The 25,722-nt window shown below is 53.4% G+C and overlaps 2 protein-coding genes across 5 annotated transcripts in view; one reads left to right on the forward strand and one right to left on the reverse strand.

Annotated features, from left to right (window-relative positions):
• Positions 1-19,652, reverse strand: LOC129025200 (paraneoplastic antigen Ma6E). Of its 3 annotated transcripts, none has more exons than XM_054472826.2 (2): positions 19,230-19,652; positions 1-3,386 (listed from the first exon to the last, which is right to left on the reverse strand). In XM_054472826.2, the coding sequence occupies exon 2, from the start codon at positions 3,313-3,315 to the stop codon at positions 1,267-1,269; it is 2,049 nt and encodes a 682-aa protein (XP_054328801.1). In that variant the 5' UTR covers positions 3,316-3,386; positions 19,230-19,652; the 3' UTR covers positions 1-1,266. The 3 variants fall into 3 exon arrangements, with proteins under 3 accessions (XP_054328801.1, XP_054328800.1, XP_054328799.1); XM_054472825.2 differs by having other exon boundaries at positions 19,200-19,652; XM_054472824.2 differs by lacking the exon at positions 19,230-19,652 and adding an exon at positions 5,695-5,860.
• ZFP92 (ZFP92 zinc finger protein) overlaps positions 17,229-25,722 on the forward strand; it is a 14,824-nt gene continuing 6,330 nt past the window's right edge. Inside the window, exons 1-4 of one of the 2 annotated variants that reach the window (XM_054472822.2) lie at positions 17,229-17,353; positions 23,139-23,487; positions 23,922-23,972; positions 24,289-24,415. In XM_054472822.2, the coding sequence (XP_054328797.1) occupies positions 23,218-23,487; positions 23,922-23,972; positions 24,289-24,415 (448 nt within the window). In that variant the 5' untranslated portion in view covers positions 17,229-17,353; positions 23,139-23,217. The remainder of the gene's footprint in view (positions 17,354-23,138; positions 23,488-23,921; positions 23,973-24,288; positions 24,416-25,722) is intronic. The other variant, XM_054472823.2, reaches the window with a different exon arrangement.

Raw genomic sequence — 25,722 nt, forward strand, 5'->3', positions numbered from 1 at the left:
GAACACGGAATGAAATTTATTGAAGAGAAACATATACTGAAACTATTGAAGAGAAGGAAACCACAATACAGAGAGAAACTGCAAACAGCCACCACAGGCCACAGGTCCCGGGCCCCCTCCTCCTTGGGTTCCTGGCAAGGCGCCTCATCTGCTCCCCCTCCCACTGCTGCCCCCGCTGCCACCTCCCTCCTTCCCGAGGGCCCCAGGGTCTGCCTTTTGCCAGGACAGTGGACTCTGGCAGTGTCCACTGGCTTCAGGGAGCCCCCTCCTGAGCCCATCCCTACGGCCCTCACAGGACAGTCACAGAACACTGGGAAACACCAGGGAACGCCCCAACAGGCTGAGGAAACTGAGTCACAAGTAACAACAGGGGTGAAACGCCAAAGCATAGTCCCTGTGGAGCCTCACGCAGTCCCACTCTGCCCCGGGTCCAGTTCTTCTTCCCGCAGTCACGGTCACCATCGTGGTCACAGGGTGAGCGTCCGCCATGCCCTGGTACCTCCTTCCCGCCATCTCCTGGGACTGCGCTGGGGGCCTCCAGGGAGAAGCTGCTCAGAGAAGAACACACACAGCTCCACGAGAACAAGCAGCCCCTGGTCTAGATCTACGCCAGGAAAGCAGAGGTGGTGCTCACAATGCAGGACAGCAGCGAGCAGAGCCTGGGCTCGCAGGAAGCTCACAGCAAGTGCCCCGGGCCCAGAGGTGGCCGCCTGCATGGGCGCACAGTACAGGACTTTTCGCAGGAATGATGGCTAGCAGTGGGTGGGCGTCTGCTGGGTGCGTGGGTCACACAGGTGAGGGTGAGCTTCCCGGAACAGGGGGCAGCCTGCCCTGGAGATGGCAAGTGGGCTGACCCCTCTTGAGAGACCCAGGCAGCTGGCAACCTTGAGAGGGCCTCTTTCCCCCTGTCTCTCCCAACTCAGGGCCTGGGATGGGGGCAGACATCTTCAGGTGCCCCCACCCAGGCCACAGCTGGCCACTCAGGGCTCCCTCCAGGCCAGCCCCCCATGGTGGCAGGGTTTGGGGCTGGGGCTGGGTGTGCTGGGTGCAAGGGAAGGAGGGACGGGCGCCTCTCCCCACCCCATTTTGTATCAAACGTGGTCATCTGGGTCACAGGGAAGGAATGGGGGTGGTGGCCAGAGCCCCTTGGGGGAGGTGGGGGCCCTTACTCCTGATGTGGGGTGAGGGACTGGCCCTGGCCTGGCCTCCATCTGCCTCCAAGGCACTGCTGCCTGAGAGGAGAGAAGGCCCCGGGGCCCTAGGAGCCTATTTGCCCTGGGAGGACTTGGGCCGGCCCGCCTCCCCGGCCCCGTCCTCATCCTCGTTTTCAGGCTCCTCCAAGATGGTCTGGAGCCCCTCCAGTGGGGGTTTCCTGGCTTCCTGGCCTCTCACCTGGATGAGGCCCTCCGGACCCCAGCTAAGACCTCCTGGGAACACCCAGACAGCACTGCTTATCCGGGCTGGGGAGGAGCCCCAGGGGACCTCTATGGGCCTTGCCTGACCTAGGCCTTTGGGGCCTGCAGGGGCACTTTCACCTTCCCCAGCGGCAGGGGCTCCCCTTGCAGCCTCTTTGGTGGCAGAAGCAGCCTCAGCAGCATCTTCTGCTCCGGGACCAGCCTCGCTGGCATCCCCCTGGGCTGGGGAGGCCTGGGCAGCAGCTGGGTCTTCACTCTCCACTGGGGCCACTGCCCAGGCCACACCCTGCTGGCTCCTCGCTGGGGAGGCTGCCCACGCCTCCATCTCCCGGATGAGCCGGAGCAGCCTCAGGAAGCCAGGTGGCCTCCTCTCCAGCTGCATCCCTCTCAGGGTATCCCGGAGTGCCTCGCTGGGGCGGGCCCGAAACAGCACCTGCTGTAGTCGCAGGTAATTGGCCAAGGCTGGGCAGACGGCCCCCTTCTCCACAGCCCTCTGCAGCAGGCCTTCCAGGCGCACCACGAAGGCAAACAGCCCCTCCTGGGGCCCCTGTGTGCAGGTCAGGAACTTCAGCCTCGAAGTCATTCGAGTGTCCTGGTTCCTAAATATCTGCCCCAGTGCCGCCAGGCAGTCCAGCGCGGACAAGTTGGTATCTTCCTCCAGGAGGCCGCTCACGACTTCCAGGGCCGGGCCACCCAAGCTCTCCAGCAGCCACCTCTTTTTCTCCCTTTCCGATGCATGGTACCACAGCTGCAGCATATCCTTGGCGTGCTCCACCCAGCTCTCAAAGGACTCTTCCTCGCAGCCTGGCTGCTCCCTCCCGGAAAAGGGTCTCAATTCCCGGTAGGCCCTGTTTTCCAGCACAGCCTGCAGGGTGCAGCGCCAAGTCTGGACCCAGGCTTTTGTTACATTTGTCCCTCCTGCCTCACCCACAGCTCCTGCCTCACCTGCAGCTCCTGCCTCACCCGCAGCTCCTGCCTCACCCGCAGCTCCTGCCTCACCCGCAGCTCCTGCCTCACCTGCAGCTCCTGTATCACCTGCGGCTCCCTCATCTGACTCTCTTGCCTCTTCTGCAACTCTCAACTCATCTTCAGCTCCTCCCTCACCTGTGCCTCCTGCCTCATGTGCTGCTCCTCCCTCACGTGCGCCTCCTGCCTCACCTGCGCCTCCTGCCTCACCTGCTGCTCCTCCCTCACCTGCGCCTCCTGCCTCACCTGCTGCTCCTCCCTCACCTGCTGCTCCTCCCTCACCTGCTGCTCCTCCCTCACCTGCGCCTCCTGCCTCACCTGCTGCTCCTGCCTCACCTGCTGCTCCTCCCTCACCTGCGCCTCCTGCCTCACCTGCTGCTCCTCCCTCACCTGCTGCTCCTGCCTCACCTGCACCTCCTGCCTCACCTGCGCCTCCTGCCAAACCTGCGTCTCCTGCCTCACCTGCTGCTCCTGCCTCACCTGCTGCTCCTCCCTCACCTGCACCTCCTGCCTCACCTGCGCCTCCTGCATCACCTGCGCCTCCTGCATCACCTGCGCCTCCTGCCTTACCTGCAGCTTTTGCTACTGCTTGACCCTGGGGCTGTGCAGGAAAACTGGGCATATCCTGAAACTCAACATCAGGTACTTGGGGCAGGAAAATCACTTTCCAGGGCCCCCCATTGCCTGATATTTGATGGGGAATCAAGCTTCGGTTTAAATACTCAGCGAACTCCACCAAGGCTGCCTTGGCCCCGAGCTCCTTTCTGAAGTGCTTGGTGAGTACTCGGTACCTGCCCAGGGGCGACAGGGCAGCCCGCATGGCCTCCTGGAACTCATGTTCCTTGCAGTCATCAGGGATACCCAGGATGAGCAGGGAGCGCTCTGCGTTCGCACCCATCCACCTGCACCAGTCCCGAAGCATTGCCAGAGCCATCGCAGAGGACTTGAGGGAGGGAGCCTGATCAGACAGGAATGTGTGCTGACTGTTGCAGTCTCTGACACAGCCTGTGAGCGCAAAGAGAGAAGCTTGTTTGTGCCAAACACTCACTCCCACCACTCATCTGCCCCTACATGTGTGGGGGTGGGGGGGCAGGGCTGGAGCTCCTCTGCCTCCTTGTTTTGTCTCTTTGATTTTAGTGAAATTTTGATGGCAAAATTAAATTTATTTGCAAGATACAGGGCTAGTCACATTTTCTATGTTACTTGGTGCCATTTGTAGTAAGTTACTTTTTTCCCCCACAAAGGAATTGGGAAGCTTATCTAAGTTTTCAAAACTTTTGATAAAAACTTGTTCACAATATTCCCTCTTTATCTTTTTAATGTCTATATGATCTGTAGTAATATCCTGTCCTTCATTCTTGACATTGATTAGTGTTCATTCTCTCTTGTGTGTGTTGTGTGTGTGTGTGTGTGTTGTTTTTTGTTTGTTTGTTTTTTGAGACAGGGTTTCACTCTGTCACCCAGGCTGGAGTGCAGCAGCTCGATCTCGGCTCAGTGCAGCCTCGACCTCCTGAGCTCAAGCGATCCTCCCACCTCAGCCTCCTGAGTAGCTGGGACTACTGGCACACACTAACACACGTGGTTAATTTTTTGTACTTTTTGTAGAGAAGGGGTCTCACTATGTCACCTAGGCTGGCCTTGAACTCCTGGGCTCAGGCAATCCTCCCGCCTTAGCCTCTCAAAGTGCTGGGATTACAGGCATAAACCACTGTGCCTAGCCCCCTCTCATCTTAATTAGTCTTACTAGGGTTCATTAATTTTGGTACTCTTTAAAAAGCCCAATGTCGGGGTTTACTGATTGTCTTTTTTATCTCTGTTATTTCTTTATTTGACTCATTCTGCGTTTACTTTTGCTTTTGTTCGAGCTTCTTTAAATGGACTGTTCGGCCATTGATTTTATGTTCTTTCTTTCTGTTATGAGCACTGAAAGCAAGAAATTTTCCTCTGACCACTTCCTTCCTTCCAAATGGCTAGTAATTTGGGTAAGTTGAATGTTTTGTGCAGTTTGAAATATCTTGTAAGTTCCTTGGTGATTTCATCTTTGACCCATGGATTTCAAAATATCTAGACATATGTTATTGTTATTAATTTCAAATAAAATTCCACTGTGATCAGAGAACTTACGAAAACGTGCGATCCTTTTCAGTTTCTGAAGATTTTTAAATGGCTCGACATATGGTCTATCTAAGTGAATGTACAATTTGCCCTTGTCATGAATCCGTATTTTCTACAGAGGCCAAGGTCTGCCCCCTTCAACCACTGCAACTCCTGTCGCCATTCCCCACGAAGAGGCGACCTGAAGCCTTTCCAATTCCACCTGTAGGGGGCCAGGCTCCTCAAGGCACTGCCACGTCCGACAGCCTCCAGGGGGCGCTCACCATCGCCTGTGCCACGGGCCGCCAGGCAGCCTCCGGCTCCGCACCCCGTGCACCCTTAGGCATTGGCCCTCCTTCCAGCCCATCCCCCACCGCGCACCAGGGACAGTCCCTTCCTGCCCCCAACGTGCCCTTCCACACCGGGCGCCCCCTACGCCCAGCTGGCAGCACTCCAGTCTAGCCCCGGGCAGCAGGGCGTCCCGCATGCTTAGACATGAGCCTCCCTCCGTGGCCTCCCCACAGCCAGGGGCCCGACAATCCCGCCCCACACCCCCAAGTCAGGAGCCCCCATAGCCCACAGAGGCAGGGCGCCCTCCACTCTGGTCAGCCCTCCACCGGGCTTAGGAATCACCTCTGCCCTCACCCACCCAGCCCTAGGACCTGACCACGGCACCCTCCAGGAGCCCTCCCATCTCGCTCCTCAGACCCAGGCTGGGCCACCCTCCGTCCCACCCCACGCTTGGAGCCCGCCAGCCTGCTCTCCCACGTGGCGCCCCCCAGCCCCCTTGCCCTCCCACTCCAGGGAGCCCCCTCCCGACCCCCAGCCCCGCAGCCGGAAGCCCTCGACACCCCCTCACCCCAGCACTGGGCGAGTCGCCCTCCCTCTTGCCTCCTCTACCCCGCGTGCTCGGCGACCCTCTCCGCCCAGGGACCCAGGGGTCCTCCTGTGGCCACCCCGCCCTGGGGAACCCCTCCCTCAGCCCTCCTTCCAACTGCCCTCCCGAGGGGGTCTTCCTTGGTGGGAAGCCCACGGTGACAGCCACGCTGCACCTAAACCAGGCCAGACAGGACCGCCGACTCCCAGCTCCGCAGCCGGCTCCTCACGGCCTGCCACACCACCCGCCCCCCTACACCCCAGGAACCACCTGGGCCGCCATCCTGAGCTCCGGCAACACCTCCCGGGCCTGGGTCCTGGCAAACCCCCACGGTCTACTCACTTTTTCAAACTCTGGGCAATTCCGGGTCTCTCAGTGGGAAGTCAGATATCTGGGTCTCTCCGAAGGGTCTGAAGAGATCACCTCAGCTCCGCAGCGTGGAAGCGTGTGGCTCTCTGAGGCACTTGGCGCCAACAGCCACCCGGGCTCCCAGAAACCCCTGGTTCTCCCGGAAGCCACAGGGAGTTCCGAAAGAAAGTTCCAGGCCGGTGTCGCTATGCAAGGCAAATGATTGGATAGGGAGAGCACGAGAGAGGAGCACGTGGGAATGCACTGTTGTTACCATGACGACTACACGTGAATCAAAAGGTGGAAAGGCTCGAAGCCCAGAAGCGGCAGGCACACCGATTGACCCTCCGCCAATGGAAAGGCCTGCCCACGAGGATCGGGGGAGTACATTTGCAAAGCGAAAGTTCATTACGGTAAATCGGTCCAATTTTTTCCACTGTTTGCTTTCCAATGTGCTTGGTAATGTCATAAAGAGATCCCATGTTTTGTTTTGTTTTGTTTTTTGTTTTGTTTTGTTTTGTTTTGTTTTTTGTTTGGTTTTTGCTTTGTTTTTGTTTTTGTTTTTGTTTTTTTAGACTGAGTCTTGCTCTGTCACCAGGCTGGATTTTTTTTTTTTTGAGACTCGCTCTGTTGCCAGGCTGCAGTGGCGCAATTTCGGCTCACTGCAACCTCTGCCTCCCGGGTACAAGCGATTCTCCTGCCTCAGCCTCCCGAGTAGCTGGGACTACAGGCGTGCACTACCACGCCCAGCTAATTTTGGTATTTTTAGTAGAGACGGGGTTTCACCATGTTGGCCAGGATGGTCTCCATCTCTTGACTTTGTGATGCGCCCGCCTCGGCCTCCCAAAGTGCTGGGATTACAGGCCCTATGTTTTTATTGATCCCTTTTCTAGTAGTAACAATGACTGGGGCAGGAGTGTTAAAATCTCCAATTATAATTGTGAAGATGCCGATTTCTGTCTTTATTCTGTCAACTTTTGTTTTATGTATTTTGAAGCTCTGAAGCTCTGTTATTGGGTGCAAACATATGTATGAATTCGATGTGTTCCTGATTGATTCTTGTATCATTATTACCTTTTATTTTACCTTTTCAGCAATAATATTTTGCATTGTTTTCTAGTGGTTGCTCTAGGGATTCCTACATAAATCCTTTACTTTTCACTCTCTACTTACAGTTTACATTGTACCACATCACCTAAATTTAAGACCATTTTCATTATATAGATTACTCCCCCCTGCAGCCCGTCCTTTGTGCTATAGTTGTCATATATATATCTACATGTTATAAACGCTACATTATTTATAATTTTACCTTAAACTGTCATGTGTATTATAAATAACTTATAAAGATAAAATAAATATTCCTTAATATTTACCCACATATTTTGTTATTCATTTCTACCCAAAGTTCGAGATTTCCTTTTTTTCCTTAAGATCAAAAGTCTTTCTGTAGCGTTTATTTTAATGCAAGTCTGTTGATGAATTCTCTTAGCTTTCATGTATCTCAAAACACCCTTATTTCACCTTCATTTTTGAGGAGTATTTTCCCTGGATATAGATACAGAGTTCTGAGTTGAAAGGATTGTTTTTTTTCTCTCACCACTTTAAAGATCCTGTTCCATTTTCTCCTGGTTTCCTTTACTTCTGATGAGAATTCAGTAGAACTTGTGAATGTTCTCTTCTTTTTTGAGTTGCATTTTACTGTTTTCACAATTCACTCATTACTCTTTGTTTTCGGTACTTTGACTGCAATGTGCCTACACATGTTTTTTCTTTGTATTTATCTTCCTTGGAATTCACTGAGATCCTTGAATCTGTAAATTATGTCTATCTCCAAATTTTGGAAATTTCAGTCATTATTTCTTCGAGTAGTTTTTCTTCCCCATTCTCTCCCTTCTCTCCTAGGAGTCCATATACACATTCATTAGACCTCTATATATTGTCCCACAGCTCACTGAGGTGCCCTTTTCATTTTTTCCTCTTGGTTTTTCAGAAAGGATTATTTCTATTTATCTGTAAGTTTGCAACTCACCTGTCTTCTACAATGTTATTAAGATCATCCAGTGAAGATTTTACTTCCGATGTTGTTTTTCAGTTCAGAACTTACACTTGGTTCTTTACTTACACTTACAACTTACACAGTCCTTGATTTATGATGGTTTGACTTATGATTTTTCAACTTTACACTGGCTTTACTGGTACATCACCCCAACCCAAGTCAAGGAGCATCTGGGTTTATCGGGATATTAAACGCATTTTCAAATTACCATATTTTTGACTTACTACTGGTTTGTCAGGACTTAACCACAGTAAGTCAAGGAACATCTATAGTTTCTATTTCTCTTCTGAAATTTCCTATTTTAAAAAATTCATAATCAGTGAGCAATGAGATGGGTTTAAAAAAAAAAATGTTAGGTGACTGGACATGGTGGCTCACACCTGTAATCCCAGCACTTTGGGAGGCTGAAGCGAGCAGATCGCTTGAGGTCAGGAGTTTGAGATCAGCCTGGGAAACATGGAGAAACCCCATCTCTACAAAAAAATACAAAAATCAGCTGGATGTGGTGGCACATGCCTGTAATCCCAGCTACCTGGGAGGCTGAGATGGGAGGATTGCTTGAGCCTGGGAGGTGGAGGTTACAGTGAGCCATGATCACACCACTGCACTCCAGCCTGAGTAACAGAGCAAAACTCTGCCTCAAAATAAATAAATTAATAAAGTATTAGGAGCATGCTTCTTTTTTTTTTTTTTTTTTACACAGTGTCACTCTGTTGCCCAGGCTGGAGTGCAATGGTGTGATTATGCCTCATTGCAACCTCCACCTCCCAGGCTCAAGCAATCCTCCCACCTCAGCCTCCCAGGTAGCTGGGACTACAGGTGCATGTCACAATGCCCAGCTGAATTTTTTGTATGTTTTGTAGAGACAGAGTTTCACCATGTTGCCCGGGCTGGCCTCAAACTCCTAGGCTCAAGCAATCCACCCACCTCAGCCTCCCAAAGTGCTGGGATTACAGGCAGAAGTGTGCTTTATCTCCTTAAGAATATATATATTTTTTAATATTGTGAATTACTAGGGTCATCTCAGGGGCTGGATTCTCTTGAATGCTTTTTTCCTTGAGTATCAGGACAATTCTTGTTTCTTTTAGTAATCTAGCATTATATCCTAGACACTGTCCATAATGAGTTCTAGTAGATTTGGCTTCTTGGTTTCTATTTCTCCAAAGATGGGTCATTGTTTGTTATTGTTGTTGTTGTTGTGGTGGTGGTGGTGGTGGTGGTGGTGGTGGTGGTGGTGGTGGTTTGTTGTCTTAGTAGACAACTAACCTAGCTAAACTCACACAGAGTCTCCCCTGTATTGGGTACCAACTGCAATCTCCAGACTCCGTTTCCACGGTATTGGGCATCAGCCGAAACCTCTGCTCAGTTCTTTTCTTGGACTCTGCCTCATGTATTAATAGCTCTGGGGTCAGCCAGAGATTTGGGCAGAGTGTACAGGCCAAACACGGGGCTCCTCCACATGGTGCTTCTCTGCTCCCAAGTGATACTCCTCCTGCTTTCCCTCTCCCGTGGCCATCCCAAAGTCTACTCTCTGAGTCTCTGAGTTTTGGTCATCCAGCACGGCGTCCTCTGTGGCCCATGCCACATGCAAGAAACTCACCTAGTGCCGGTCACTAGTGTCTCTTCTTCGAGGTGTTAACCCCCTGTGGTTTCTGCCTCTACTGCTTAGTCCCTCATGCCATCAGAAGGTTTTGTTGTTAGTATTTAATCCTGGTTTCGTAGATGTCATCTATGGGAGGGTTGGTCTGATAGGAGTGACTCCACCATTACTGAAGGCAGAACCTGACTTAAGTTTTAACAAGATCCCTGGGGCCAACACTATGGCAAGTTTTAACAAGATGCCCCGGATGACAGTTTCACTGTCGCCTCGTGAGTGACCCTAAGCCGGAACCTCCCAGCTAAGCCACCAGGACTAATTTGTTATGTAATGATAGATAACTAAGACTCTAACCCCCACTTTGCTTCAAGTGTTGTCGCCTCTCCAACCCGTCCTCTCATTCATGGGACCTGATGCAGTTATCATAGGTGACTAAAAAGAGGATTTGAAGAATACGTTCACAAACTCTGTGATACTCCCCTTTCAAGAGGTGTAGCTGGATCCCTCTCCCTTTGAGTGGAGTCTAGACTTAGTAACAGATAGAGTTCAGCAGAATCTGTGGGCTGTAACTGGCAAGCATGGCTTCTCAGAGAAGGCAGCGTGTGTCTTGGGTGCTCTCTCTTACCTTCTTGCACTTGTTTCCCCTTTCTCCTTTCCTCCCGTGCCCTTTCCTCCCTCCTTTTCCCTTTCCCCACCCTTCACTCTGTCTCCCCACACACACATAGATCCCCCTGCCTCTCTCACTCTCTCTCTCACCCCCCAAAATAGATCACTGTTTTGCAGGAAGCCCTGCTATGAGCAGCCCTATGGAGAGGCCCACGTGCTGAGGAACTGAGCTACTTGCCAACAGCCACGTAGCCACGTGAGTAAGCCTGGAAGTGGATCCCTCAGCCCCAATTAAGTCTCAGAAGCTGCTGCCCTGGATGACAGTTTTACTGTTGCCTCGTGAGTGACCCTAAGCCAGAACCCCTCAGCTAACCCATTGGGAGTAATTTGTTATATAACAATAGATAACTAAGACTCTAATATCCCCTTAATGCCCAGCAGTCTATAGTGGCACGGTGAGATTTCCTCCAAGCCTACTCTTCTGAGCAGCATTGTCTTAGTAAATGGCACCAAAAGTCACCCAGGGAGGCATTGCCGGGTGGGTCATCAATCCCACAAGTAATATAAAGCCTCTAAATATTCATAACCGTGAACAGACACCAATCTTAGAGGAAAGATGAAGTAAGAAGAGTCAAAAAAGGACTCTGCAGAGAGCTGCTCAAGTTCTGAGAAGCAAACCAAGGGCCAGTGGTATCCTGAGCCCGGGGAGGGGAGCATTTAAAGACTTAAACGTTAGACCTAAAACCATAAAAACCCTAGAAGAAAACCTAGGCATTACCATTCAGGACATAAGCATCGGCAAGGACTTCATGTCTAAAACACCAAAAGCAATGGCAACAAAAGCCAAAATTGACAAACAGGATCTAATTAAACTAAAGAGCTTCTGCACAGCAAAAGAAACTACCACCAGAGTGAACAGGCAACCTACAGAATGGGAGAAAATTTTCGCAACCTACTCATCTGACAAAGGGCTAATATCCAGAATCTACAATGAACTCAAACAAATTTACAAGAAAAAAACAAACAACCCCATCAAAAAGTGGGCAAAGGATATGAACAGACACTTCTCAAAAGAAGACATTTATGCAGCCAAAAGACACATGGAAAAATGCTCATCATCACTGGCCATCAGAGAAATGCAAATCAAAACCACGATGAGATACCATCTCACACCAGTTAGAATGGCAATCATTAAAAAGTCAGGAAACAACAGGTGCTGGAGAGGATGTGGAGAAATAGGAACACTTTTACACTGTTGGTGGGACTGTAAACTAGTTCAACCCTTGTGGAAGTCAGTGTGGCGATTCCTCAGGGATCTAGAACTAGAAATACCATTTGACCCAGCCATCCCATTACTGGGTATATACCCAAAGGACTATAAATCATGCTGCTATAAAGACACATGCATACGTATGTTTATTGCGGCAGTATTCACAATAGCAAAGACTTGGAACCAAGCCAAATGTCCAACAATGATAGACTGGATTAAGAAAATGTGGCACATATACACCATGGAATACTATGCAGCCATAAAAAAGGATGAGTTCATGTCCTTTGTAGGGACATGGATGAAATTGGAAATCATCATTCTCAGTAAACTATCGCAAGGACAAAAAACCAAACACTGCATGTTCTCACTCATAGATGGGAATTGAACAATGAGAACACATGGACACAGGAAGGGGAACATCACACTCTGGGGACTGTTGTGGGGTGGGGGGAGGGGGGAGGGATAGCATTAGGAGATATACCCAATGCTAAATGGCGAGTTAATGGGTGCAGCACACCAGCATGGCACATGTATACATATGTAACTAACCTGCACATTGTGCACATGTACCCTAAAACTTAAAGTATAATAATAATTTAAAAAATTAAAAAAATAAAAATAAAAATAAAAAAATAAAGCAGTGGGAGATTCAAAGGCATCGGTGGAGAGCTAGTCCCTCAGGGTTCTTAGTTGCACACAACAGGAACAGACTGGCTGATGGAAGCCCAGGGAAAACCAGCTAGAGGGTATCCCACAGGTGTACCTTGGGCCTCACACTCAGTGGGTAGTGGGTGTATCTGATTGGTAGAGCCTGGGTTAGGTGACCATGCCATAGCTACAAGGGAAGCTGGGAAAGCCCAGACATTTTCCACTCCCCTTTTGGGAGGGAAGCTCCCCATCAGGTGAGAGAATTGCATGTGCAAAGTTCCTGGAGCTGGAAGGGACATGGAGAGTATTGGGCTGAAAGGTCGGTGTGACTGCAGGGTTGGGGATGCCACGCAGCAATACTGTGGAGGCCAGACAGTGCAGGCCTCATGGACCTCAGAGGGGTTTCATCTTCATCCTGAAAAAGCTGAGAACTCACTGACAGATGTGAAGCCAGTGCTGCACATGCACGCACAGACAGGTATTTGTGTGAGTGACACGAACTCATTGCATTCTAAAGAGTTATCTCTGGTTTATTTGTGGAGAAAGTATTTGGAGAGCAGAGTGGATGCAGTAAGACTAGCTAAGGGTGGCTGGAGTTGTCCTGTGAGAGATGACTAGCCTAGATGACATCAAGGGCAGTGTCATGGAGCAGACAGACAGGGTCCGTTTAACGACCTAAAACGTGCAGAGAACTAACCAGACACCGTGAATGACGGGAGGTGGAGGGTGGGCAAAGGATGTATCCCCACTTTCTGGCCTTTGACACGGGCGTGTTCCATTCACTGCAGCTGGGGACTTGGTAAGAGCGCTAGCCCTGGCACGAGATCACAAGCTCAGTTTTGGATGTGTGCATTGGCGCATCCAAGTGCAAATACCAAAAAAGCAGGTGCATCCAGGTGGGGACATGCCAGGCACTGAGGCTGGGGAGGCCAGCCAAGAGGCCAGGCACAGCCACGCTCCAGCTCAGCCTCCAGGCCAGTAGATGGCTAAGCCTTCTCCTCTGCCAGGAAGTCTTGGCAAGGCTGGGTGACTCTTCAGCTCCTTACCCTTGGTGACCCTCCCGGCTTTGGTCCCTATCACCTGAAGGAATGTCTGGAGACTAGACACTGCTGGCTGCCCTCCCAGCAGCCATTCCCCCTCTTTTTTCCTCAGTGGACTCTTGCTTGTTTTAGAGTCCGGGTCTCTCTCTGCTGCCCAGGCTGGCATGCAATGGGGCCATAATAGCTCACTGCAGCCTCAAACTCCTGGGTTCCAGTGATCTTCCCACTTCAGCTTCCCAAGTAGCTTGGACTACAGGTGCATGCCACTGTTCCCAGCTAAAACTTCTTTACGTTTTGTAGAGATGGGGCCTCACCATGTTGCCCAGGCTGGTCTCAAACTCCTGATCTCAAGCAGTCCTCCTGCCTCAGCCTCCCAAAGTGGTGAGATTACAGGCATGAGCCACCATGCCCGGCTAGAAGCCCCTTTTTGTTCCAGCCTCTGTCCCTCCCCCACGTGGCTCAGGGCATGGTGACTCCCATCCCCAAATCAACAGGTGGCTCCTGATTGATTCAAATGCAGCTGCACATGTGTTCCTGGGGCAACTGTTAGTGATCCCAGCAGTCCATGGCCCAAATGGCCCAGTCAGACCAAAGGGAAGTTTTCAGATTTTATCCACAGAGGAGGGGCCTCTCTTTCCTTGAGCAGGAACAAGGAAGCACGTGATCCCAGCGGACACTGACAGACATTCTCTAGCACACAGGCAGCAACCTGAAGCCAGAGCCAAGACTTGAGGTTGGAAAGAGGCTGTGGCCTGGGTGACAGCTCAGGACAGTGAAGCCACTAGAGGGGGCACAACAGGGATAGCTGTGGCCACACTGGGAGGGATAGTTGAGAAGCAGTTGTGATCAGACTGGAAGTGTCAGTGAAGGGAGAGGGAGGCCGTCCTGGGGGGGACAGTGAGAACGGCAGTGGCCACACTGAAGAGGATCAGCAGAGGGCCAGTGGTGGCTCCCCTCTGGGACATTCAGGAACCGGAGCCACAGCTGCAGCCATGAGAGAAGCTGCCACTCAGGCAGTGGACGGCCACCTCCTGGGGCAGGTGCCCAGCTAAGCTGCAGGCCCTCAGGCTTCTGAAGGCCAAGACGGCCTGCCCTGAGGCCTGGGCATTGCTCCCTCCTGGCACCCAGGCCTGACACTATTGCCCCTACCGGCCTCACCCTGAGAGTCCCATCAAGCCTCAGGGGTCCCAGGGTTGGACAAACTGGCCCACATGACACAAGGCATTCTCCATGCCATGAACCATGCAGTACTCCGACCCTTCTGCAGGGTCAAGGAGCAACCTGTGTGACCTGAGGCATTGCCGCGTGCATTCCATCCCCTGCTTTCCCCAGAGCCACTGTCTCCTGGGACTGCAGCCTGGAAGTCCCCTCCTCCACTCACTGGCTGCACCCCATCTACAGCACTTTTCTGGCAGGGGGGCGGAGGCAGGAGTTGACCAAAAACAGCTCATCCAGTCCAGACACACATCCTGTCCCCACAGGAGCTCATAGTCGCTATCGCCCTCAATGGCATATTCCCAAGGCTCTGCATGCAGCCCAAGACCACCTCCCTCCAAGGGCGCTCCAGCAGAGCAGTCAGCCACAGCTCAGCTGACCCCTGGGAGAGGTGCCGCCCTGACCCCTGCCCTGCTGTGAAGGTGGCTTACAGCCCCCTTTGGCCTGGCCTTCCCCCACTTGCTCGCTCACTTCCCACAGAGAGCTTGGCTTCACCCTGGACCTCCCTGCTGGGCTCCTGGGCACCTGCTGTGGCTTGGGAGACCGGCTGCCAACCTGCCCCCAGGAGGGGGCTGCCTGTGGCCTGGCGGGTGCCCACGGCACAGTGGGCAGCACCACAGCTGTGGGAAAGCGCCCACTCCCCTGTCCCCCGGCTACCTCACCTGCCCGTCCTGGGCCAGCCTAGGACAAGGGGAGAATGGGAGACCAGAGCTGGGGAGCAGCCAGGCCAGCCGGACTGTGAGAGGGCTAGGCGTGGTGGGAACCCAGGGAGGAGAGGGGACCTCCCCACTTCCAGACCCCAACTCTTCTTCCCCAGGTTCTGAATCCGGGTTTGCTGCCCGGGAGCCCCTGCCCCTGCCTAAAGCAGGGATGGAGATACCTCTCTCAGGAGGCCCCAGGCCTTAGGGCCGCAATAAGGGGAGTGGAGAGGAGGAGGGAGGGCCGTGTGAGGACCGCCGGCGGGGCCAGTGCTCCCTGTCATCCTCTCTAGGTTGGGCGTGTGTTTGCAATTCTTTACAGTAAAAAACTGAAAACATGCTGGAAGGGAGATTGATCTCCCGACAGGATCGTGGGCTTGTCAATGTCGTCGTCACTTGCTCTAGGCGTCGTGCTCTTCAACTGACCGTGCTGCCGCCTCCACCACCAATGTGTCCGTACACACAGTGCAGGCAATGGTGCACACGGTGGCCCCTGCTCCCCCATTTCTAGGCTTGTGCGGGACCCGCAGCCCAGTGCACATGGCCCTTTCTCTTGCACTCCCAGGGGCAAGTGGGGTGCACTCCCAGGGGCCCCCTTCCCCTGCCCGAGGCACACACTCCCCAGCCTCTATGAAGGTTGGCCGCTCACACTCTCTGGAAATGAGCCAAGGACAACAAGAGCTGCCTTCCCAAGGTCGCCCCAGTCCCCACCAGGTTACTGGATGATGCGGGTGCAAAGGTCCCCCCGCCCCCCACCTCCATGGCCCAGGAGGACTCTGGGCTCAGCCTATTCCGTCGTGTCGGAGTGGCCTGGGCTGCCGCAGCAAATGACCACAAACCGCTTGGCTTCAGCCAACAGGAATTGACTCTCCCAGTTCTGGAGGCTGGAGTCCAGAATCAGGCGTTTCCTCCGGTGGCTCTGGGGGAGGATCCTCCCACCTCTTCCAGCTTCTGGGGGCCCTGGGCACTCCCCACCTTCGCCTCCACATGGCCTTTTCTGTGTCTCTCTCTCCTGTCTCTTCTAAGGAAACTGTCCTTGGATTTGGGGCCCCCTGGATCATCTAGGTTGCTCTCATCTCCACATCCTCAATTTAATGACATCTGCAGACACCCTTTTTTTGCATATAAGGCCCTGTTGACAGGGCCTGGGTGTTAAGATATGGACATATCTTTCAGGGGGCACCAACCAGTCACCCCACAACATCTCAACAGCCCAGGCCCCAGCCTGCCCAGCCAGAGCCCCGGTGAAGGGACAAGCTTGGGCACCAGGACACACAGCCGAGGGCCACCGGGAGCCTCCCTGCCTCTGCTTCGGGAAAGGGGCTCCGAAGCTGTCCCTGCACTGGGCCCCCTGGGGGCCCTCCTCCCTGCAACCGGAGGTTCCCTGAGCAGCGTCCTCGCCCTTCCCCTAGGCCCCGGATGGACGACTTTCCTTCTGGGAGCACAGGCTTGCCGAGGGCTCCTTGCTGCGGGCTAAGTGCTCCTGGCCAGGGCCCAGGGTCTCTGAAGAAAAGAAACCCCTGAGCTCTGGTTCAGAGGCCAAGGGGGCTCCTGCCTCGTGCTCAGTTCCCAGTGGCCGGGGCTGGGATATGTGATGCGGCTGATTTTTCCCTGCTGCTTTTCTTTTACGGTCTTTTTCATACGCGTCACTATTTGTCAAAGATCTCACAATTGTCATCAGAGCAATATCCCAACCAACCCTGGACTTCAATCCCTGCTCTACCACGTGGAGTATGACCCGTTGGAAAATGACAAACTCCAGGTGCGATCCCCTCTGGTAACCTGAGGGAAAGCCAGATACACCCAGGTCTTGGCTTCTTGCACTTCCCTGACCTCCTTTTTCCCCTCCTCGCGTCTCCACACCATCCTTCCTGAGTCACCTTTCACCTCTTCCCCGCTTTCTGATCCTTGCCATCCTGGGTCACTCCTTTACTGAGTGACCATGGCCAGGGTACTTGGTGCTAGCTGCCCTGCAGAGGTCCCGGGGACCCCAGCGAGATGAATAACTGAATGAATGGACGTAATAATGCCCAGGGGTCTAGCCCATGGGAGGTGTTCTGCCAACGCGGGTCCCTACCCTGTCCCCTTCAGGAACCGCGGTGCGCTGACCACTTCGACCCCAGCCTTCAGAGCAACCCAGACAGAAAGCGGAAGTGCCTCGGGGCGCGTGGGGAGCCAGGCCAGACGCCCCTGTGGGGCGGGCGCGGGGCGGGCCGCCATCCCTCTGCGCCGCGCATGCTCCATGCCCCCCCCCCGCACGCGCCCCGTTCCCACGCTGCCGCCGCCCCGGCCCCGCCCGCTCCCGGCCCGCTCGTCGTCGGCGCACCAGACTGAGACTCCCTTTCAGGACGCTGTTCGCGAGCGGTACCCAGAGGCGAAGTAGAGACAAGCCCAGGAGCCCCCACCCCCCGCCCGCGTTTCCCGGGGACGCGGCCTCGGAGGGCTTCTCGGAGGAGGCGGTGGCCTTGGCCTCGGCCGGCCAGGGCAGGAAGGGAGGCCGCGGCCGCCCGCCGAGCCCAGGTAGGAGGGCCGAGCTGGGCCGCAGGGGTGCGGGTAAGCGGGTAAGGGGCCCGTCTCGGCAGGGTGCAGGTGGCGAGGGGGACGAGGGAGCTGCGGCGGCGGCGACAAGCAGGGACGCCCTGGGAGGCGGGCTAGCACTGAGTGGCCGGACCAGCCCTCGGGGCCGCCCCGTACCAGGGGCGCCGTGGGAGAAGAGCCATCCAGGGCTGGGCGCTGGGAGCCGCGGCCCATGTTTGTCAATTTCTCTCCTGATTGGTTTCCAGCCACGGGTCCCGAGGCTGGCTAAAGAGCATCCTGTCGCTGATCTGCCTGGTGAGTTTGGATTTTGCACCTCTGGGTGTGAGAGTGCTGGGCAGACTGGCATTGTGAGGTTGTGGCACTGCTGCCCAGGCACCGGCCCTGAGGGTTTCCAGATGGGGGCAGGATGCCCAAAATTGTGCTCCAGAGGGTATCAGGTGGGGGATGGTGCCTCGCGGTGGTGCGGGATGTTAACCAGGTGACTGGCATGCCACGGAAAAGCATAAGCTTAGCCAAGCCAAGGAGGAAGCGAAGGGCCAATGGAAGTGCTGGGCAAGAGTGAGAGAAGGAGCCAGCCGAGCTGGGCAGAAAGCGGCGCCCAGCGCTTCCCTACAGGGCTAATTGTGACTGATTCAATCCCACACATACCTCCTGAGCAAGCATTTGAGATCTGCCAGGGACACGGCGGTAGTAAGCCCTGCCCTGTGGTTCTCGTTCTAGTGGCTGAGCGCAGACAATAAGCAGAAAATGTTTTCCATTGGTAATTACAGAGTCTGTTAAAAGACAGTAAGAGCCGGGGAAGGGAGGTCTGGTTGCCAGTTAAGGTGGTGTGGTTAGAATAAGTCTCATTTCAAAGGCAACATTTCTACCAAAACTTGAAGGTGGTCAAAGAGCGAGGCATGTGGTTATGGTTTTGGAAGAGCATTCGAGGCACAAGGAATCCCCTGTACAAAGGCCCTGAGGCAGGAGTGGCCTGGCTCAAGGGAGCAAGAGTGTGGCAGGAGCAGAGGGAGGTGCAGAGGTGGGAGGAGGGTTCGGCAAGGTCAGGAATGGTTGTGTGAGTTTACTCCGAGTGACACGGGCATCCCAGGGATAACTGTGAGCAGAGAAGGACAGGACCCGACCCGCCTCTTAGAAGGATCCCTCAGCGAGCAGCCTGGGTGGCCCCCTTTTGGCTAGGTTAGCCTCTGCCCCCAGAGGGCAAGGCCTGCCCAGCTGCAAGGAAGCTCCTCAGAGGACTTTTTCAGGCTAGGCTGCATGGAGGGCCCCGGTCGCCCCATACAGCACCCAGGCTGGGCCTTGGCTCTGGGTTTCTCCAGTTTCCTTCTCCAGCCGTTCTGCCAGGTGGGCAGCAGGTGACTAGGGCCTCAGGCCGAGGAAAGCTGGTGGGGCTGAGAGAAGCAAGATCCCCCAGGACGGAAGAAACCCAACCAAAGTGGCGATGCCTGTCCCTTGTTGTGGATGAAAAAGCCCAAATTCCTGCTCCCACCGAGTGGGACTGCTAGATGCTTTTCTGATTGTTGTTTGTTTGTGTGGGTTCTTTTTTCTTTTTCTTGGAATATCTCCCCATCTAGTGGTCGTCTTAAGGCATCCTGCTAGAGCCGGGTCTCCCCTTGGTTGGCCAGGCTTCCTTGCAGGCAGTGGCCCTGCTCTCATCCCCTTCCCGGCCCTCCCCGCGTGGAGCACCCCGCATACTCAGTTCCACCCATAGGCTAAGGTCCACAAGCAGGGGTCCCGGGTCCGAGGCCCCTCGCAGAGGTGGAGCAGCCCTGGAGGGGCTGGCAGTGGCACCGGTCACCCAGGTTGATGGGCCTTTCTGGCTCCTTACCTGAGGCGCCGAGGTCTGGTGGATTCTCACCTGCGTGCCCAATGCTGTGCCTCGTGGAAGCCTGGCTTCAGAGCCCAGGATTATCCTTCTGCTTGGCCTCTGCTCTGCTGGTCCCCAAAGGTCACAGGGTCTTGCCGGTCCAGCTGGAAGAAGCTGCTCTCTAGTTCCGCCAGGCGCCTTCCAGGTGCTTCTGTCCTCAGATGCACGGAGTAGTGCCCACCTGGATGTTATTTGAGTTCTATGTGCACAGGGTTTGTCATGTCTTTCTTTCCAGGAGTTGAAATTGTAGATGATTTTCGGGAACTAGCTCTCAAGGACAGGCACTGCTCTGGGTGACGGCTTGGTGTGGCCAGCACCTCCGCTGGGTCTTCCGATGCTGCACTTGAGTGCGGGTCTCCGTCTCTGGGCGGACTCCCGCCGATGGGGTGTTCACTCAGGGGGTCACCACTCAACAGTGCTCTGCTCCCTTGGGGCTCAGACCTGCCTCAGTAATCTTGGGGTGGAGGGACTAGAGATAACTCCTCCCCCTTTCAACTTGTCCAAAATGGGTAATGAACTTTCAGTACTGTTATGGTAGGGAAAAAAATGAGCTTATGCTGCTTTTCAAAACAATAATTTTATACTAGTCTGAAAGCACTGGCAAATTATCAGTAATACCTCCCCACGCACCTTTAGTTTTGCAGGGCTCCCAGTGACTGACAGTGTGTTATAATGAAATGAGGTGTGGCCTGCGGACATTAGAATGATTTTACCTACAGGAAAATTTCTTTCCACTCCTTTTTGATTGAGGTGAGATTCACACAACATAAAAATTAATTTTTTGAGACAGAGTCTAGCTCTGTCGCCCAGGCTGGAGTGCAGTGGTGCAATCACGGCTTGCTGCAACCTCAACCTTCCCAGTTCAAGCCATCACCCCACCTCAGCCTCCCAAGTATCTGGGACTACAGACACGCGCCACCACACCCAGCTAATTTTATGTATTTTTTGTAGAGATGGGAATCTCACTATGTTGGCCAGGCTGGTCTCCAACTCCTGAGCTCAAGTGATCCACCCACCGCGGCCTCCCAAAGTGCTGGGATTACAGGTGTGAGCCACCACACCCGGCCAAATTAACCATTTTAAAGAGAACAATTCAGAGGCCATGTAGTACATTCACCATGTTATGCAGTCACCACCTCTATCTGGCTCCAGAACATTCTCATCGCCCCATAAGGAAACCTGTAGACCCATTAGCAGTCACTCCCCATCCCCCCAGCCCCAGGCACCCACCAATCTGCCTTCTGACATGATGGATTTACCTGTTCTGGACAGACATGTTTTATGAGAGTTAAAGGTTCTTTGGATGACAGGACCCTGAGATAGATGAAAGGCACAGCTTTTTGTTCTGTATAGCTCTGAACGAGAGAAGGCTGCCAGGCAGGGCCACACAGGGGTTAGACCCAGGGACAGGGAAACAGCAGCTGGGGCCGGAAGGGGCCAGCAGAGGCGGGTGGCTAGGTTTCTCCGGCTTCCTTTGGATTGATTGAGTTGCATAAGTTTTCAGGCTCCAGGGCATAGGGGCTGTCCCTACTTGTCTGGTGCCTGGCCCCAGAGTGTGGGGGCCCAATGAGGCAGGGGCCGTTGGAGTGTATGTTTGGTGGCCCCAGAGAGAGGGAAATTGTAAGAAAAGTGGTGGGAGTGGGGACTTAGCAAACTGCCCTCGAAGGGCATAGTGATGACAGGTTTTAGCCACTATTTCAAAACTAGGTCAAGACGGCTCTTGGGAAATGTGATTAACATCACAAAATGGAATCATACAATATGTGACCTTTCAAGTCTGCATCTGGCTTCTTTCACTGAGCAGTGTCCTCAGGGTTCATCCACATGGTAGCATGTGTCAGAATTTCCTTTCTTTCTATGGCCAAATACTTTTCCATTGTATATATAGGCTCATGGTGTTGGTCCATCCATCCATCGATGGACATCTGGGCTTCTTCCACCTTTCGGCTGTAGTGATTAATGCTGCTGTGAACACGGGTGCACAAGGGTTTGTGTGAACCACCTGTTTTCAATTCTTTGGGGGTATATACCCAGAAGTGGAACTGCCAGGTCATATGATAACTATGTTTAACTCATTGACAAGCCACCAGTCTATTTTCCATAGTTTTTTTTCTTTTTAATCACCATCTTGCCTTTTTTGTGTTAGCTTTTCTCTCTTTCTCTTTGTGAAAGGTTTTAAAGTAAGTTGCATTCCAGTCCCTCCCCCAAATGCTTCAATATGCATTTCTTTAAAAGGGACATTTTCTTCCATGACCCAGTGCCACTATCCATCCAACACACGAGCAGTAATGATCCCCTACTTTCTTCCGAGGGCCACCCCATAGTCACCCCCTCCCAATGATCCCTAATCCCTTTGATGACTCTCTCATTTACGCCAGCGTCTCATTGACGACCCCTCTTGCAGTTGGGTGTTGGGCCCCTTAAATCTCTTTTCATCTAGAACAGCCTCTCTCCCCAGTCTCCTTTCTCCCCCCCATGACACTGATTTGCAGAGGATACTGGACCCGTTGCTCTATGGAACAGCCCACTTTCTGGGTCGGGCAGGTTGCTTCCTTGTGGTGTCATCTATTCCCAAGGGCCTCTGGACACTGGACATTGAGTGCCAAGGCTGCGTTCAAATCCAGTCATATGGCTTTGGTAGGATACCTTCCTACTGCATCCTGGCAGCAGGACTGTCCCACCCTATGTCCCACTGCTAAGTTACATTACTCTCTCGCAGCCCTCAAATAATCACAGGATGGCATTTTGATATGTGATACCCCTTTCTCTCTCAAGTCTTTAACCTAGTGGTTTAGCATCCATTCCACCTTCAGGGATTCAGAACATCAGCTTATGTATCTTGGACTAATGTTGGCTGGCAGGTCATCATGGATGATAAGGGACTTTGGAGCAATTTAAATGCCAGGCAAATACTATGGCTGTCCTTCTCTATGCTCCTGGGACCCTGTCCCCTCTCCCTCTCTCCTGTGGCGTTGTTGGCACAAACAAACTGTAGTCACCCATTGGAACATCAATAAAAGCTTGGAGACCAACAAAACGGAAATCCCAGGCAGAGAAGCAGAGAAACCAGGAAGTAGCTGGTGGGGGCGTGTGCTGAGAAAGGAACAATCTTTTACCCCCCTGTCTTAGTCCTCCTGTGTTGCTGTACAGGAATACCAGAGGCTGGGTAATTTATAAAGAGAAAAGGTTTCTTTAGCTCAGGATTTTGCTGGGTGGAAAGTTCAAGACTGGGCGTCTGCATCTAGTGAGAGCCTCAAGCTGCTTCCATTCAGGGTAGGAGTCGAAGGGGAGCTGGTGGCGCACGGCATGTGCAGAGATCACGTGGCCAGAGGGGGCACAAGATGATGGGAGGAGCCAGGCTCTTTGTAACAACCAGCTCTCACAGAGCAAGGACTCACTCACCCCTGAGGGAGGGCATTAATCTGTTCATGAGGGACTCACCCCCATGACCCAAACAACTCCCATGAGGCCCCACCTCCAACATTGGGGATCAAATTGCAACGTGACGTTTGGAGACTCAGATATCCAACCCACAGCACTGACTGCCATCTGGCATTGAGAACTGATGTGGAGAAGTCCTGAGGCCGAGGTGAATTTTGTCCACTTTGTCAATTTCATGTTCCCTACTCTTAGCCTGAAACTCAACTTCCTACTGTCCCTCCAAGGTCCCACATGGCGTCATCCTCTGCGCCTGTTCCCTAATTTTCAGCACCACGAATGCCAAATGCAGGACCATCTGAGGGCCAGGGTATGTGCTGTGCCGTTGGCTGGCTACTCTCTTTGCCACTTGCAGCCTCCAGCTCTCTGCCTGAATGTCACCCCTTCAGAGAGCACCCCCACTACTGTAGGTCCCCCTTGATTCTGCACTGCCCTCACCTCTCTTCTCTTAATTTTTCAAAGGGAGGTCGTGCATGTGCATTTGGAGTTTCCTTAAGAATCCCAACCTGAGGGAAGGGGATTGGCAGTGGAGCTTCCAGGAATGGCTGGAAAGTTGGGGTCAGGGGACGCTGGCCACATGGGGAGAGAGCTAAGAAAAGCAGCAAAAGAAGAAAAGAAAGGAAAGAAGGAACGAGCTCCCTCGAAAGCCTGGTCAGGCAAGCGCCAGTATGGAAGTGGGCATGGCAGCTCAGTTGCAGAAAGTGTCCTGGGTTTGAATGGTGCCCCCCGAAAAGACATATTGAAGTCTCAACTCCTGGTATCTGTGACTGTGACCTCATTTGGAAAGGGAGTCTTCGCAGCTGTAATCAAGGTAAGATGAGGTCATACTGTAGGAGCAGGGTGGGCCCTAATCCAGTGACACACAGAGAGAGGATGGCCACACGAAGACAGGGGCCGAGAAGGATTGCTGGAAACCACCAGAAGCTGAAAGAGGCGAGAAAGGGGCTTCAGTGGAGCGGGAGCCTGCCAGCACCTGAATCTCGGACTTCTGGCCTCCAGAACCAGGAGAGAAAAATGTGTGTTGCTTGAAGGCCCCGATTTGTAGTACTTGTTACGGCCGCCCCAGGAAGCCATACAGAAGGTCTGATGGTGAGGGGCCCTTGGTGAAGCTGCAGGAGTGAGACCACCACAGGTGGCCGCTGTGCTTATTTCACAAGAAAAACTAAGCAGGGTCTTCAAGCAGGTCGCAGATTGGCTGCTCCAAGCTGGCCTGGGCTCACAGGGGGCTCTTTGCATTTCCCTTAGCTCCTCTGCGCCCTGGTGATGGCAGCCATTCTCCTGACCACGAGACCCAAGGTGAGTGGTGGCCCCTCTCCCTGGCCTTTCCCCCTGGCAGCCCCCGTCTGCTGCCTCCTCATGCCCAGGCCTCTCCAGCTGGGCTGAGCTTAGGCTGCCCTTAGCATCGTTTTCCTTTCCTGAGGCGCACAATCCGGGGCTTCCCGCCTCTGTCGGCTGTGCTGCCTGTTTTTCTGTCTTACAACTCGTGCAACCTGAGTCTTTCCACCTGCTGAGCCTTCCAGGGCTCCCCCCACCCCACATTTTGTTTCTGTCAGCTCCTCCAGGGGCCCAGGGGGTTGAATTCCCCTGTGGCCACAAGAATGTCTTATTTTAGGTGCCAGTGTCTTTTGAGGATGTGTCCGTGTACTTCACAAAGACAGAGTGGAAGCTTCTGGACCTCAGACAAAAGGTCCTCTACAAGCGGGTGATGCTGGAGAACTATAGCCATTTGGTGTCACTGGGTAAGTGGTCCCTCCACGACATACACACACCCAGTCCCACCTACTCTGTCTCTGGGCTCAGTTTATTTCCGAGATTCCTGTTTGTTGGTTGCTATGAGCCCAAGAATAAATGTGTTTCTCCATCAGACCAGTAATGCCAGTAATCTCAGTAGGATGGTTTTTAGCTAAGTGATCTAGACCTGTAAATGTTTTAGGTAAATGCGTTGGCCTGTAAGTTTCAGTACCAGATTTATCTTGTGTATAAAATCGTGGATCGACTAAAGGTCTTTCTACTCAAAAGAGAGATGCAAATTCTACTGGAATATTTATGTGCACTCTTTCAGACTTAATTCATTTCTATGACGGCTGCATTTTGCATTCGTTCCACTTTATAAAATTTAGCAACATCTTTTCCTTCCATTGCCCACGGAGGTCCCACATAAGGACAAAGTGTAGACTTGGATTTCAAGCCTTGAGAAGTCCCGGGAGGAGCTGGGGCAGCTTGGAGCACACTGCTCTCCCCCTTCCATGCCAGTGCACACCCACTGCGGAAGGGGCAGCAATTTTGCCAATTAAAGGGCAAAAGCAGGATTCACAGGCTAGATGGATGGGGGCCGGAGCACTCAGGAAGGTTTTCAGGTGGGGTGAAGAACCTCTGAGGGTGCCAGTGACTTGCCCCCGCCTCACGCAGCTGATGAGAGATGCATGCGTGAAACAGAGTGGGACCGGGCCTCTGGCCTTTCTCCCAGTGTGCCCAGCAAGGTTGGCTGCTGCAGCTAAGCTCAGACACTCCACTTCCCAGTGGAAATGGAAACACTCCATTTCCCCACGCCGCTGGAGGGGAAATCCAGAGGGTCTTCAACATTGCACCCTACTGCCTTTGGGGTTGTGGGGATCTGACTCCACAGATTTTGCCTCTGTAATCTAGCCCCATAGACGGAAAGCAACTTCATCCCCTGGATTCCTTCTGACACTCACCAGGCAGACCTGGGGTTCCAGGGAGGGGTCTGGGATCCTCAGTGGAGTTGGATGATGAAACAGGGCAATTCAGCTTTTGGGACACATGGCTGTTGGCCTCCCAATAGTCCCTGGGGCTTGCAAGCCCTTCTTCTGTCCCTCAGGGTGCCCACACACATCCCCGATTTCTCATGAGCTTCTCAGCCTCCCTGCAGGCCAGGTGACAAGCACAGTTGTCCTCATGGCCCAAATCGCCAGCTACTGAAGATCTCAGTGCCCACCTGGTCCTGGGCGCGCAGGAGCCGTTGCCCTCGTAGAGGGACTTGGCCCTTTCTCTGAGCCTTCCCAGTAGTGCCTTTTAGAGAGTTCTT

The sequence above is a fragment of the Pongo pygmaeus genome, chromosome X (assembly GCF_028885625.2).
Source record: "Pongo pygmaeus isolate AG05252 chromosome X, NHGRI_mPonPyg2-v2.0_pri, whole genome shotgun sequence".
In the NCBI taxonomy this organism is placed as follows: Eukaryota; Metazoa; Chordata; class Mammalia; order Primates; family Hominidae; genus Pongo; species Pongo pygmaeus.